The sequence below is a fragment of the Myripristis murdjan genome, chromosome 15, assembly GCF_902150065.1.
Source record: "Myripristis murdjan chromosome 15, fMyrMur1.1, whole genome shotgun sequence".
Classification (NCBI taxonomy): Eukaryota; Metazoa; Chordata; class Actinopteri; order Holocentriformes; family Holocentridae; genus Myripristis; species Myripristis murdjan.
The window spans coordinates 6,496,867-6,509,704 of NC_043994.1; the positions used below are offsets into that span (position 1 = coordinate 6,496,867).

The 12,838-nt window shown below is 40.1% G+C and overlaps 2 protein-coding genes across 3 annotated transcripts; one reads left to right on the top strand and one right to left on the bottom strand.

Moving 5' to 3' along the window:
* Positions 1-340: 340 nt before the first annotated feature.
* LOC115372627 (SLC35A4 upstream open reading frame protein-like) lies at positions 341-3,853 on the top strand. Its single transcript, XM_030070676.1, has 3 exons — positions 341-430; positions 1,774-1,872; positions 2,375-3,853. Exons 1-3 carry the CDS (start codon positions 416-418, stop codon positions 2,570-2,572), a joined length of 312 nt encoding a protein of 103 aa, XP_029926536.1. The 5' UTR covers positions 341-415; the 3' UTR covers positions 2,573-3,853.
* Positions 3,854-5,278: 1,425 nt separating this feature from the next.
* cd74b (CD74 molecule, major histocompatibility complex, class II invariant chain b) lies at positions 5,279-11,510 on the bottom strand. 2 transcript variants are annotated; one of them, XM_030070675.1, is made up of 8 exons: positions 11,390-11,510; positions 11,208-11,299; positions 9,799-9,968; positions 9,038-9,108; positions 8,053-8,086; positions 7,727-7,951; positions 6,324-6,367; positions 5,279-6,033 (listed from the first exon to the last, which is right to left on the bottom strand). In XM_030070675.1, the coding sequence occupies exons 2-8, from the start codon at positions 11,285-11,287 to the stop codon at positions 6,025-6,027; spliced, it is 633 nt and encodes a 210-aa protein (XP_029926535.1). In that variant the 5' UTR covers positions 11,288-11,299; positions 11,390-11,510; the 3' UTR covers positions 5,279-6,024. The 2 variants fall into 2 exon arrangements, with proteins under 2 accessions (XP_029926535.1, XP_029926534.1); XM_030070674.1 differs by having other exon boundaries at positions 5,279-6,032; positions 6,320-6,367.
* Between the last annotated feature and the right edge of the window lie 1,328 nt (positions 11,511-12,838).

Sequence of the window (12,838 nt, forward strand, 5' to 3'; positions counted from 1 at the left end):
CAGAAACGGTAAAACGATCAGTTATGTGCAATATTTTGGCCTGTCTTCACCTTTACTCATCTGAAATAATAAAAAATTCTTCTAGGTTACTGTGAAGAAATTCTGAAATATTTTGCACACTACACCAGGGAAATATCATTGTCCTTTAAATACAGACACAATACTGTTATATTATCATTACAGTGTGAACAATAATACATGGTAGTCATTGACTCCTATGGTGAGCAAGGGACAGCTTGCCTTACTTTTTCTCAGGCTGTTACTCATTACCTACCTTCCTTCCTCAGAGGCCTGCCCTGCTGATACTTTTGGCTGTAGCGGCGCTCTCCGCTAGAGGGCAGCACGCCTGACATGGGCCTTATGTACCACACAACCACACGAGGAAGAAAGAAACAGCAGCTCGGAGTGAGAAATCATGGCAGATGACAAGGTCGGTGTTCTCAACTTTTTCATTTTAACATATGAGCAAAGACATTTATTTTTTCTGTATTAGGACAGTACGCCCCCTAACCTACCTTGTTTACACTCCTCCGTAGTTTGCATGCTAACGTGAATGTTGGCTAACCCGCAGTAGTTGAGGTTAGCTAACTGTCAGCTAAGTAGGCTAAGTGATCAATACAGCTAATGCTGGCAGCTTTATGCCAACCAGCTGTTTTATTAAACAGTGTTTCTTTGAAAACGGCACACTGCTGTCAGTAAAAACAAAGACTGACGCTTAGCTAAGGCAAGTCCTGGTAGCTCAGTCTTGAGACAAAGACTGTTGTAGGAGTTAAATTACTAAAAAGTTCACTTCTGGAAGTTTGTCTCCTGCTAATTGAGCTAATACCTCACGTTAATTAACCTTTTTCGTTGCTGAGACGAGTGAGAGGAACATAACGTACCGTTTGAAATACTTTCTAAACTCAACTTATGAAACTCATTATTTATTGTGACCTGGTCAAGGAGCATTACCCAGTCAAAGAGGTGTTGTCTTAACTTTTATAAGATAACCTCAGAATGATTTTCTCTACAACAGCGAAGTTATGCTACAGTGTCTTTTGAGCATTGCATTTAGATTAGTGAGTTATCTGTTCTGTTACTAGCTAACTGGTTATATGTGTAACAACATTATACAGTATGCCTTCTCATCTCACAGCATGTTTAATATAACGTTACATTACACAGACTTTACTGGTCCAATCATTATGATCAAGCCAAGACTTGACAAGTTACAAGTTACAAGACAAGTTACAGTATTCCTTGGCTGCTGTTGGTTTAGGCAGAAGCCAGTAAGTTAGTCAAAGTCAGCAGTCATGCCCTTCTTCACAACTTACAGATGAGTGTGATGATGCAGAAAACTCAGTGTTGGGAAATAATACCCAGTATTGCCAGGGATTGTTGAAACTATCTTAGTTAAGATGACTAGATGTTTATTTAATTTGCTGTAACCTTGTTTTTTCTTTATAGAATGCATATATAGGGAGGGAAGATGCTACAAAATGATACAAAAGTTGTACCAAAATTTTTATCATGGGCATTTTTAATCTTAGTTGTAAGAAACTGTAGTGAACTCCAATAAACTTTTCTCTCAGTCTTTCTTTCTCTCACTTGTGATGGAAAAGAGCGAGGTTCTGGCCAACTCGTAACTAATGTGACCTACAGCTACAGAGAAAATTCCTTATCACCACTCTGTGGTGATAAGGAATGTGTGTGATGGAATGTGTGTGTGTGTGTGTGTGTGTGTGTGTGTGTGTGTGTGTGTGTGTGTGTGTGTGTGTGTGTGTGTGTGTGTAGGGTTCTCTGGGCCAGCTGAAGGACCTGATGGAGTTGAAGGACCAGCTGGAGGATATCCAGAGAAGAGTGGAGGATGAAATTCAGATTGGGGTTCCTCCGGTAAGACAGGCACAAACATGTTCATACAAAGGCTTCAGCTCACTGCGTGTAAAAACTACTGGTTTGTGGACGTGTGCATAAAATATACAGCCTGTGACTGTGGCCAAGGCATATAAAAGCGATTTGAAAACAATTAGCTGTTAATGCCAAGTAAAGGCTGGCATCTGGCATTGGTTCATTATTGCGAAATGATTTGAGCCTGTAGTGCTTATAGTGCTTGGTGTTATAAAAACACCAAGTATAGACACTGTTTTGGTTACTTGAGTTCTTATGTCTTTAATAAGGCTGTATTTCGCTTTTTGATGGTATCAGGTCTTTCTTAAGATTTCAGTTATTTGACACAGCACTTCAATCATTTGTAATTTAGGGTTCCTGTTTTTATGCATGTCCCCCTTTTTGTGTTGTCCTACTAAGTACACTACAGGCACTTTCATTTGCATTATTATAAACCTTCAAATGCCCACAATAAATCTCCTCTCCTCTCCTGTCTTCTCCTTCCCAGGGCGGCAGTCTGCTGGGTTCTCCTTTCCTGAAGGGCTTCCTGGCCGGGTACATTGTTGCCAGGCTGCGCTCGTCAGCGTTGTTGGGTGTGGCTGTAGGAACGTGTACCGGCATCTACGCAGCACAAAACTACGCCGTGCCCAACGTCGAACAAACCGTCAAAGACTATATCAGCAGCCTGAAAGGCGGAAGGAAATAAGAGCAGAGGAGGAGAGGAAGACGAGAGAAGAATGGAGGGGAGGACGAGTACAGAGAGGTCAGGAGAGAAGAGAGAGATCTAACTTGTGCCAGTACTCTGTAGCTGCAGACAGGAATGTTATGAATTTGAAAATATTTCCAGTGTTTTGACTGACACATCACTTCCACATAGATGACGAAACTCAAAAACTAAAAGCCAGCTTAATCTTAAAGGTAAAACAGATCCTTTTAATTTGTTTTTGAATTCAGTTTAAAACTGTTTATCTGAACCCTTTCGGAACTGAGTGAACGGAATGAGTGAAAGACATTCAAAAAAGTTGAAAATAGTATGCATGTACTCTTGGAAACATCTAAAAGTCTCTGCATTTCCTTCTTAGTGCTGTCAATAATTGAGATTTAGGCAAAGCACTCTCAAAATAAGAATTTCTATTCTAATTTGCACAGTTCTCTTAATGGTAATAGTCACAGATGTGGGAGACAGTGTGTAGAAATGTGCTGAGGAAACTTATCAGCACAGCTTCTGTGTGCAGCTCAGTATGAAAACACTGGCGGTCCAACTGCTGAGCGCTGCCTAAAGCCAGTTCAGGTTATTGTTAGTTTACATGTTTGGGAGTCAGTGTGACGTCTGTGCTGTGCGCTGCTTAACTACCTTTATAAGGATGTGGATGACATATCTGTAAACACCACACACTCCTGCTTCATGTGGCTTTAGGTTGATGTTGCACTTTGGCTAAACATCTACAGTTTTAAGCCACACATCTGTATGCCAAAATGAAATATTACTTTAAACATGTAGTTTTTATTGCACTTCCTTGGGTTTGGGGTAGGGTGGGGTAGGGTGGGGTGGGGTAGTAATACATATTAATTAGTAGGGCTGCCAAGGGTGCCTCGTCTGGAGTCTGGATATCATGTAATTAGGGCTGGGCAATAAATTGATTAATTCAAATTTCTGTTTTAAAGTGATGCAGAAGCACTTCGCAAAAGCAATTCATTCATCTATATAGACAATAAAAATATAGATTAATGTTGTGAAAAGGCCCCAAAAAAAAAAAAAAAAAAAAAAAAAAAAGGTTTTTGGCCATATTGCTCAGCTCTAACTGTAACCATCTCTTGTCATATGTGCAATAGCCTGATGTGGATGTGGTTTTCTGTTTAATTGAGTTGTTCTGTTCTTGTTGTGATTTTAAACAGTGCTGTTAAAAAAAAAAAAAAGCTGAACTTCTGGTGTCTGTATTGTGGGAAAATGCATTTAAAGTATTAAATGCAGACTAGAGTGTTTCTTGGCCTTTGGAGAGATTTCAGTGAAGTAATGAAGAGTGCTGTGGATTTTTCATTAGGGTGTTGCTTTTCAAGACTCTAAAGTTATCTTCCTGAGCCTAAATAATGGAGCTATTTGGAAAACTGCACAAAGAAACAACATTTGACTATCAAGCTGAGAAAATATCGAAATACATAGACAATATACAGTAGACCTACTACATGGTGATAGGGGTGAAATTTTCATTTTACTGGTTTGAACATGGTTTTGAATGTTTGAACCCACACATAGGACATAGGCTATAATTTGCTATTTGCTGCCTGATGCCACAGAGCCATACCAGTGCATCCATGTTTCCTTTTCCATCAAATATTACATCTTCAGAATAGATCAGAGAGTATTATGTCACTTTTGGGAAGTTTGAAGCACCAAAGAACTTGTTTGGGGTCATGTGGGCCCAAATGAAGGCAGTCAGGCTTCAGAGTTTAACTTTTCTTTTTCTATTTTTCAATCAAATTTCAGTCAGCAAAATGTTTCCCTCACCTTATGGAATGTGTAGTGTTATGGTATGGTAATGGCAAGGAGGATATTAGTGTACTGTGGACTAAGTGTGTGTAAAATGACAGAATGGACAGGATTATGTTGGGTCCTTAATCCTCCCACCATCTCTTGTAGTGGATTACAATACTGATTAAGGTTCATTTGAGACAGAGCTGTTTCTCCAAAGTTATTATTTCATATTTGGACTGAAAATCTTACCATGGACCATATATTTTTGAAATCATGCAATTGTATTTTTGTGGTTGTACTGTGTCCCAGTCCTGGAACTTCATCTCCACACCAAAGATCATAGAAATTCCCCAAATTAAAGGCAGAATTACATAAAGGTAGTTTTGGTATGGCAGAAGAGTGAGTTATCTCTGTGACTGGGCTGCTGCTATGGAAGGGAATGTCAAGGCTGAAATGCACAAACTTGTAAGAGGCACTAGATAAAATAAGCCATAAAGAAAAACTGGAGATTATGATCGATTTGACTTGTTACTTTTTGTTTTCACTTTAACTGGAAAGTATATTTGTAGAATGGGTGTTGGTAACTGCAACTCAGTTTGTCACAAGTTTTGCCAATTGATTATTGTTCTGTTGACAGTTATGTCTTTATTGCATGCTCCTTGTTTTATAAGTTGTGTCTGTCATGTATTTGCATGTTGTCTTTTGCTATTTTCTAAGTGATGTCTTTCTTTTGAACAAAATGCTTTCATGTTCTATGTAGTTTATAATGACAGATAAATTCATGGTACTTGATTTTTCTGTTGAATCCGCACACTACAGCGTGTCATGGTTGTATTGTTAAAACAAATCAGGATTATTTTCAAAAGTATTCATCTTACCTGTTGTTAGATCCCATACAAAAATCAACTATTGAAAACCATTGCAACTGTCTTTTAAAAGGTTTATTTGTGTTATTAAAATAAAATGGGCAAACACATTTTGCAGGTCTTTGTCTCTTCATGTGGTCTGTCTCCCGCTTTCATAACTACACAGTTTTTCTAGATTGTGTCAAATTATACCTGTGCCTTCTATCGCAGAATGTTGTCCTTTACTAACTTTGTCAAAAAATTCCCCGACCTGAGTGCCTGCCTTCTAATCAGTGAATGATATTTCATCTACATTCGCCCCAATTCTTTTGTTAACAGCGATATACAGAAGTTGCACTTTGCCCTCATCCCACTAGAATTGTCCCGTACCTTATGCTAAATTGTGGACAGACTACAGGGTTACTAATCGTCAGGTCAGCATTCACGACAGCGGTGACATGTTGTCTTTCACTCCAGTTTCATTTACAAAAACACTTCTTAGCTTACTAGAGTGCTCTTTTAATCAGGCAAAATTAGCAAACAATATATATATTTTAAGAAATAGTTACTATAGCAGATATTTTTTTTTAATTGACCTATGATAAATGAAGAGAAACAGGTGATTAATTCTTATATTGTCAATAGCAAATGAGTCACAATAATTTGATCACGTGACAGAAGATTAATGATTACAATGTGAAAAAGTAGGAAGAATGATTTTCTGCATAGCTTGATAAAGTTCAACTTCAACAGCACGGCGACTGAAAGCTGAGAACACGGTAGGCTTTCATGATTACAAGAAGCATCGCTGGCTCTTGGATGAGATTCCTTTGGCGTGAATTACTCATCTAAGAAAGAGAAAACACAGATAATGGAGAGGAGCAGAAAATTGGTTAACACATGATATTCATGCATATTCACTGTAGGATTGAGTACATGCACATGCAGATGAACAAGCATTCAGCGTTGAAGGGTATGAAGCGTATGTCATTGTATGAAGACAATGACATTTCTCATTGGTGTGGATATGAAAAACCCCACATGCCAGCCACGAGCGAGAGGCACACACTCTCATACTCATAATCTCATAATCAGTCATGTATGGATGTACACACAAATTGAGCAGCGTACTCACCATTAAGCTGCAGCATGTCAGGCACAGTCAACATTTTGGCCAGCCGTCCTACAGAGACAAAGGCAGAAGTTTGAATGCAAACTAAATGGCAGGTTAAATCACGGGGGCTGGGCCTAAACTAATGTGTTGTTCATTCATATGTAAATGTATTTCCTCAGCTTGACATCTAGGCTCATAAAAGTATGTTGTGGCTCACAATAACACACAGGACTGCTACTGATTTCCAAGAATTCAGGATTTTTACTTGATTTGTCAGTGGTCTGCTGGCATTAATATCTGTAGGAAAACACAATGGGCCCTATCTTGCATCAGAGTCCCTAAACCCGTTATTTGGGGATTTAGCACTGCGTGAGACGCGTTCCCCCGCAAAAGTTGCTATCTTGCACACCTGCCGTTATCCCTAAACACTTGCGCTACCCGTTACATTATGCATAGGTGTGGTTTGGGCGTTACGCCAGTTAAACCAATCAGTGTGCCAGGTGCCATTGAAGCCGCCTGAGCGCGCTCTTGTAAAAGCCCAAATGGGATAGCGGGTGGTCCTGAACACCCTCTATCCGCTTTCCCTAACGTGTGTTCAAGATAGCAATTATAGGTAAAGCGCATAAACACGCCCACGGACACACCTCCAGGTGCAAATAACGGAGTCTGCATAATGTATAGCGGGTAGTGTGGCCGCAAGATACCGTTTAGGGATAGTGGAAGCTGCTAAATGCATAATTCATGTGTAGCGGGTAGTGGCAACAGGTAGTGCAATGTAAAAGATAGAGCCCATTGTCTTGATATGAAGAATCTTGTGTCTATTATGTAGCGTTTTGTGTTTCTGAAAATTAAAAGTGCACTTCCCATAATTCCTGCAAAGGGGAAGTTACTTCTTGTTCCCTCTCCCTAATGTCACTCTATGTGCATTCACAATAATAATAATAATAATAATAATAATAATAATAAAAAAACTAACATGGAATTGAAACTACACTGAAAGAAAAGTGGAAGTGGAATGAAGATGTGTGTGAAACAGTAGACATGATTCCTTATTTGTGACTCACTGGCACAAAATGTAAAACACAGTGTGGAGACAGTGTGGAGACAGATGCTGCCAGTTATGACAGTGATGGTCATGCTTGCTTATGGTGATTATAATAAATTAGTTTGTCTCAATCAATATGGTAATATATTACTGATGTTTAGGTGCTTAACATAGCACTTTTAAGTGACTAAACTAAATGGCTCTGAGCCAAAGAACAGCATAAATGAACCAAAATCATAAATACTGCAATGCAAATGTTTTAAAAATTTGTAAAAGGCATATGATGTTGAAAAATGTCCTTGGTTAAAGCAACGGTAATGGCCATCAAAATCTTGTGTCAGCCTGAGATTTAACTGGTTTTGGATCAGTGATCTGCTCCTCACCGGTGGCAGCAGCAGGTCTGATGCCTGCAGCGCAGCGGACCGGTCCGTGCCGAAGAGACCCAGTGATCTGTGTCCCGGTGGCAGGGTCCACACACCAGCACTGGTCCATCCAGCACTGCTGGGCCCGGAAGCGGCCCTGCTCATCACAGGCAGGGCGGAAAGATGGCAGCTGCATAGGCTTCAGACCAGCCGCTTGCAGCTGGCACTCGGTGTCCTGCTGAGAGGCTGCGGAACGGGACAGGAGAGGGGAAGCAGTCAGCTTGCTGAACTTTGAGGGAACAAGGGAGATAAAGCAGGACCGAACGACTAGACAGACTTATACATACCTGCCTTCTTTCCAGGAGTCTCAGTGGATGCCTCCTGAAACAGGAAGAGGGAAATGGAGCAGAGAACTGAGAATAAGTTTGAGACCACATCATGAACTGGGTTTCAGAAAAAAGGTGTTTCTTTGTTTCTTTTAATCAATCATGGCTACAGACTTGGGATGCACGATACTGGATTTTTTGCCGATATCCAATATGCAGATATTTTTTGTTCTACCTGATTGGAAAGCGCATCAAGTCTCTCCTGGAGTGGAATTAACATTAATATGGCTACTTTTATTGCAGATGCAGACATTAAATACAATGCTTTTCACTAGGCAAAATAAGAAAATGACTTCCAGTTTGTGGTAGTGCAAAACACGCCATATTTATTTTTACATAGCCTACATTTTCTTTCAAACCAAACTGCTATTACACAAGATTCATCCCTACTTAAACAGGCGTGGATGATGCTCTCCCTGAGACAATCCTCACAACAGACACAACCAGGGCAAATCTGACCTATTTCACATGTCATATCAGCAGAAATTTTCATCTCAGGTTGGTACCAATATTTAATTTTAAAGCCGATATCGGACGATATTGATGATGTGCCAATATTATCATGTATCCCTACTATATACACTAAGATTATTGAAGCATACACGATGGAAAAAAAGTTGTATGTCCCATTAAAAAACAAGTCACATTCAAACAAAATATAGTCCTGGTGTAAAAAAAAAAAAAAAAGTCTTTATTCACAGAAATAAAATACTTAAATAAATAAAAATCAAACAAACCAGTATTGGATGGGAGTAACTCTGCAATGGGCATAATTTTAAACTTGTATAGTTTGAGAGTTGTGCTGAGTTAATACGGTTGCCATGTGGGAAGCCACCAGAAAGAGCTGCGTCACCCACTTTGGGTGCTGGTGTATGCTTTAGCAAATACTGGCATTTACTGTTTAGGCCAACTAATGCCAGGGCCAAATTGGTCTGGTTTACGTTACCTCTTCGGTGAAGTCATCGGTCAGCATGGGCATGATGCTCATGGGCCTGTGGGCCTGCATGGGCACGGCAGCTAGACAAAGAAAGCAAGAGTGTGTGTGAGGAAAATGGAGATGGACTGAGAAAGGATGACTTCAGTCAAAGTGCATGTAAGACCCAAAGATGGAGAAGGAATAACTTAAGAGAAGGTTGAGTCTGATTCTGAGGTCAGAGGCCTCTTGGCCAACACAGCTTGTTCTGACACAACTGGACCTGTTACTCTGTCAGTCTTTGGGACAGACAGAACAACAGGACAAAAGTTCTAGTTGTTTTAAACTAACATAAAAAATCACAGGCATGTTTTCTCCTGACTCTTCAATGGGACTGTGGGAAAAGTCCCAAGCCTGACATCTTGTGGTGAAAAGCAGGTACTGAGTCTTTGGCGGCAGGTGACGTCACCTTCTACGGAGCACAACAGGAGGTTGCCAAGACTCAGTACCAGCCTTTCACCAAACGATGTCAGGCGTCACCAATATTTGTGTTTGGGGTTTAACTGCCAAAATGAAGCCATGCCAAAACATTTGCTTGGCTTTCATTTTGGTCCTTTGCCTACTTTGCTAATGACAAGATCATGATGAAATTTGCAGGCGACAAAGGAAGATCCCTAATTATCCCTTCATTTTGGTGTAAGGCAGCTTGCTATTATCCTGTTCTTGCAATTATAACAGGGGAAGCCTGCTAAAATGCCTGACATATGAATGTGACATTTCCCGTCGCTTCTCACCAGAGCTTCCTTTCTTCAGCTCATCTCTCAGGTTGTTGTTCTGGTCCTTCAGGGACTGGATGTCGCCCCTCTGGCTGAGGACAAAGTAGGCCACCAAAGCCTGGCCTGCGATCAGCACACAGGCCAGCAGGGTCAAACCGGCCACCTTGTAGGCCCGGGTCGAACTGCGCCTGGGGGGGGGGTGCCAAAGAGAGAGCAACACAGGGGAGCATGGAAGGAAGAGGGAGAGGGAAGTAGAGAAGGACAGAGAGACATTTACATTTTGAAATGGAATAAGGAACAGAGAGAGAGACAGAGAGTGGAGGAGACAGAGGTACAAAGGAAGTGAAACAGAAAGAGAAGTCTTTAGATTCAACATGACCAAAAGGCTGTCTGGGGAATTTGTTAGTTTACTTAATGAGTACAAAATGTGATTTCTGCTTCTTCCAGGCAAAAGGAGATTAAGATCTGAAACTGAAGTGAGAGAAAGAGCCATGTGGAGAATGCAAAACATGTCTGTGGAGTTACAGTAGAGCACTCTGAAAGAGGGACCTCAGCTACTGTATGTGCGTCACATCTAAACTGAGTGACAGACACATAGCAGCTTTCACTGAGTGTCTGTGCCGGTGGCTATCAAAGCACATTTCCTCCTTTCTCCAAAGTCCACCTTTGGAAACCCCCATCAGTTCAAATGAAGAGTTCCTCTCAGCACAATTCACTTGATCTCTTTTTATCTTTCATTTTCTGTTGGTGGTGGTAGTGGAGGATTTTAATTTCTTTCTCTTTTTTTCTTTTTTTGCAATTTCTTGCTATTTTTCAAACTATTAATTATTATTACATTTAACTAATATATATATTAATATAATAATAATTGTGGTTGGTTTAAATTATTGTTTATTAAACCTAATAACCTTTTAAACATATTTTTAAAAAATAAATAATAATAATAGTTATAAATTTAGTTTTCTGGAAATATTTTTCACTAGTTTTTTTTTTTTTTTATATAATTTTCCAGCATTTTTCAACATTTTTTCCTCAGATCATTTTCTTTTTCTTTTCTTTTTTTTGTTGTTGTTGTTGTTTTCAGTCCTTTTCCGCATGTTTCTCTCATATTTCAAAGGGTTAAATGATCATGAATGGCGTCTGAACACAGCCTGCTTCTCACAATCATTAGGCACAAGAAATCTGACATCCATCCAGGTTTCAAAGGGTTAATATTATAATTATGATAGATAATCCAGACTGAGTGACACAGAAACACTGTTAACTTTGATATGTGTGTTCCGGTACTGATCTGTCTTATCTGCTATCAAAATGAAAGAAAATAAACAAAGTTGGAGGATATGACCATACTGATGAGCTTTTGGAGAGTAAGAGGACCAATAGCACACACACACACACACACACACACACACACACACACCCCTTACCCTGCTTGTTCTCCAACAGCGACGGCCGTATGGCTGGGAGCCCTGATAAGAGGCTCGGTGGAACCCTGTGGGTCTGACATCTTCACACACTCCTGGAAACACACACATGCACACTTTATAACAGTCTGATATAAACACATGAAACCTTATGATACATGCGTACATACACACACACACATTACCTGTGTTAGCTGGCTCTGTCAACAGGTAGCTGGCTGTATCACTTCTACTGTGTCTAAAGAAGAATCAGGGGCTTTATGTGTGCGTGAGGAAGAGGAGGAGGGAGAAGGAACTGAGAGGTGCAGGCGGGGTTTACCCACATTCACAACAGTAGCATGCCCGCTCTAGCTTGTCTGGGTGGATTTTTTTTTCTTTTTTTTTGACCCAAGTGAATTTCTGATTGGCTGTTCATGCTGCTGGATCATCAGTTACCAGGGCAGACCTCATTCAAATCATACTCAGCAGTCTTTGAGGAGACTGTAAAGAGAAGAAGAGATAAAAAGACGAAATCAGCTCAGACTGAAGCAATAATGAAACTGATTTTAACCACAACCTTCAGATTTCCCTCGACTGTAAAACAGGCCTGGTTTGCACTGTGAAGATGGTCGGCCCACTGTATATGAAAACACTGTCCAGTCAAAGTCCCACTGTAAAATCACGATTTACTGCAATTCCAACTTCTTTACAAACATTCACTCATAGAAAACAACTGTTCACAGCCCACAGCAGACACATCAATAACCCTATGTATCTGTGAGGATGAAAAACACACGGCTGGGTCAATAATGAGAATGTAATGAGAATGCATTCGTTCTGACAGAAGATCTTAGTTATCAATACATTTGATTTATGAGGATATACTTTTCATTCAACTTCTTCCCTTTACCTTTTCCCCTTGTCTGGGTCAAAAAAGTATACTAAGAAGACAAAAAATCAGATTTCAGTGATTTGAATCGTAAGTCACATCACTGGAGCTGTTTTATTATGCTATTAGAAATGTGACTTGTATGAGATTGTAGACCTCTCAAACATTCAAGATATTACAAGTGGAAAGTGCTTATTGTCTCATGATTAAGAAGTCACATACAGATGCACCGTTATTCTTATTATTTCTAGTAGTAAAAAACGTAATAGTTCTAGTGCTAGTTTTTGTCGTTGAACATGAGCTGCTGTTGGTGGTGATGTACACTTGTTATTTGAGGCCAACTGGTCAGCTTTTAAACTGTCTCGAGGATATTCATAAATTTCCTAAAACTCACTCAAAAAAGAAAAGGGATTCTTCTAACTGGCACTGACTCCTCCAACACTCAAACATCAAACTTTCTAGGTTCATAATCACAGTGTCGCAGTGTCTTGGTGTTTTCTCTGACAGCAGCCTTAGTTCAAACAGTCATATCAAGCACTTAACACTTAAAATTTCCCCCTATGATTGCAAGAGTGACATGACAATATATTGGCACGTCTGGCCAAGTGGCACCATCCACAGTGCTGAAAGGAGCACTGTGGGATTTCGCTCTGGCAGGTTAAATGAGCATTTAACCTTTTGTTTTGCTGCATTTGATCACATCTCTTTTGTGACTGGATGAGGAAATGACAAGGCATGAACTTGACATCACCTCGCTGAGAGTGAA

What these genes read in the sequence shown, in the direction of transcription:
- cd74b (XM_030070674.1), bottom strand. Translation starts at nt 11,287, where the DNA reads ATGTCAGACCCACAGGGTTCCACCGAGCCTCTTATCAGGGCTCCCAGC. An exon ending in GCTGTTGGAGAACAAGCAGG is followed by an intron (nt 9,969 to 11,207) that starts GTAAGGGGTGTG and finishes CCCCCCCCCCAG; the next exon opens with GCGCAGTTCGACCCGGGCCT. An exon ending in GCTGAAGAAAGGAAGCTCTG is followed by an intron (nt 9,109 to 9,798) that starts GTGAGAAGCGAC and finishes TTCTTTGTCTAG; the next exon opens with CTGCCGTGCCCATGCAGGCC.
- LOC115372627 (XM_030070676.1), top strand. An exon ending in TTCAGATTGGGGTTCCTCCG is followed by an intron (nt 1,873 to 2,374) that starts GTAAGACAGGCA and finishes TCTCCTTCCCAG; the next exon opens with GGCGGCAGTCTGCTGGGTTC.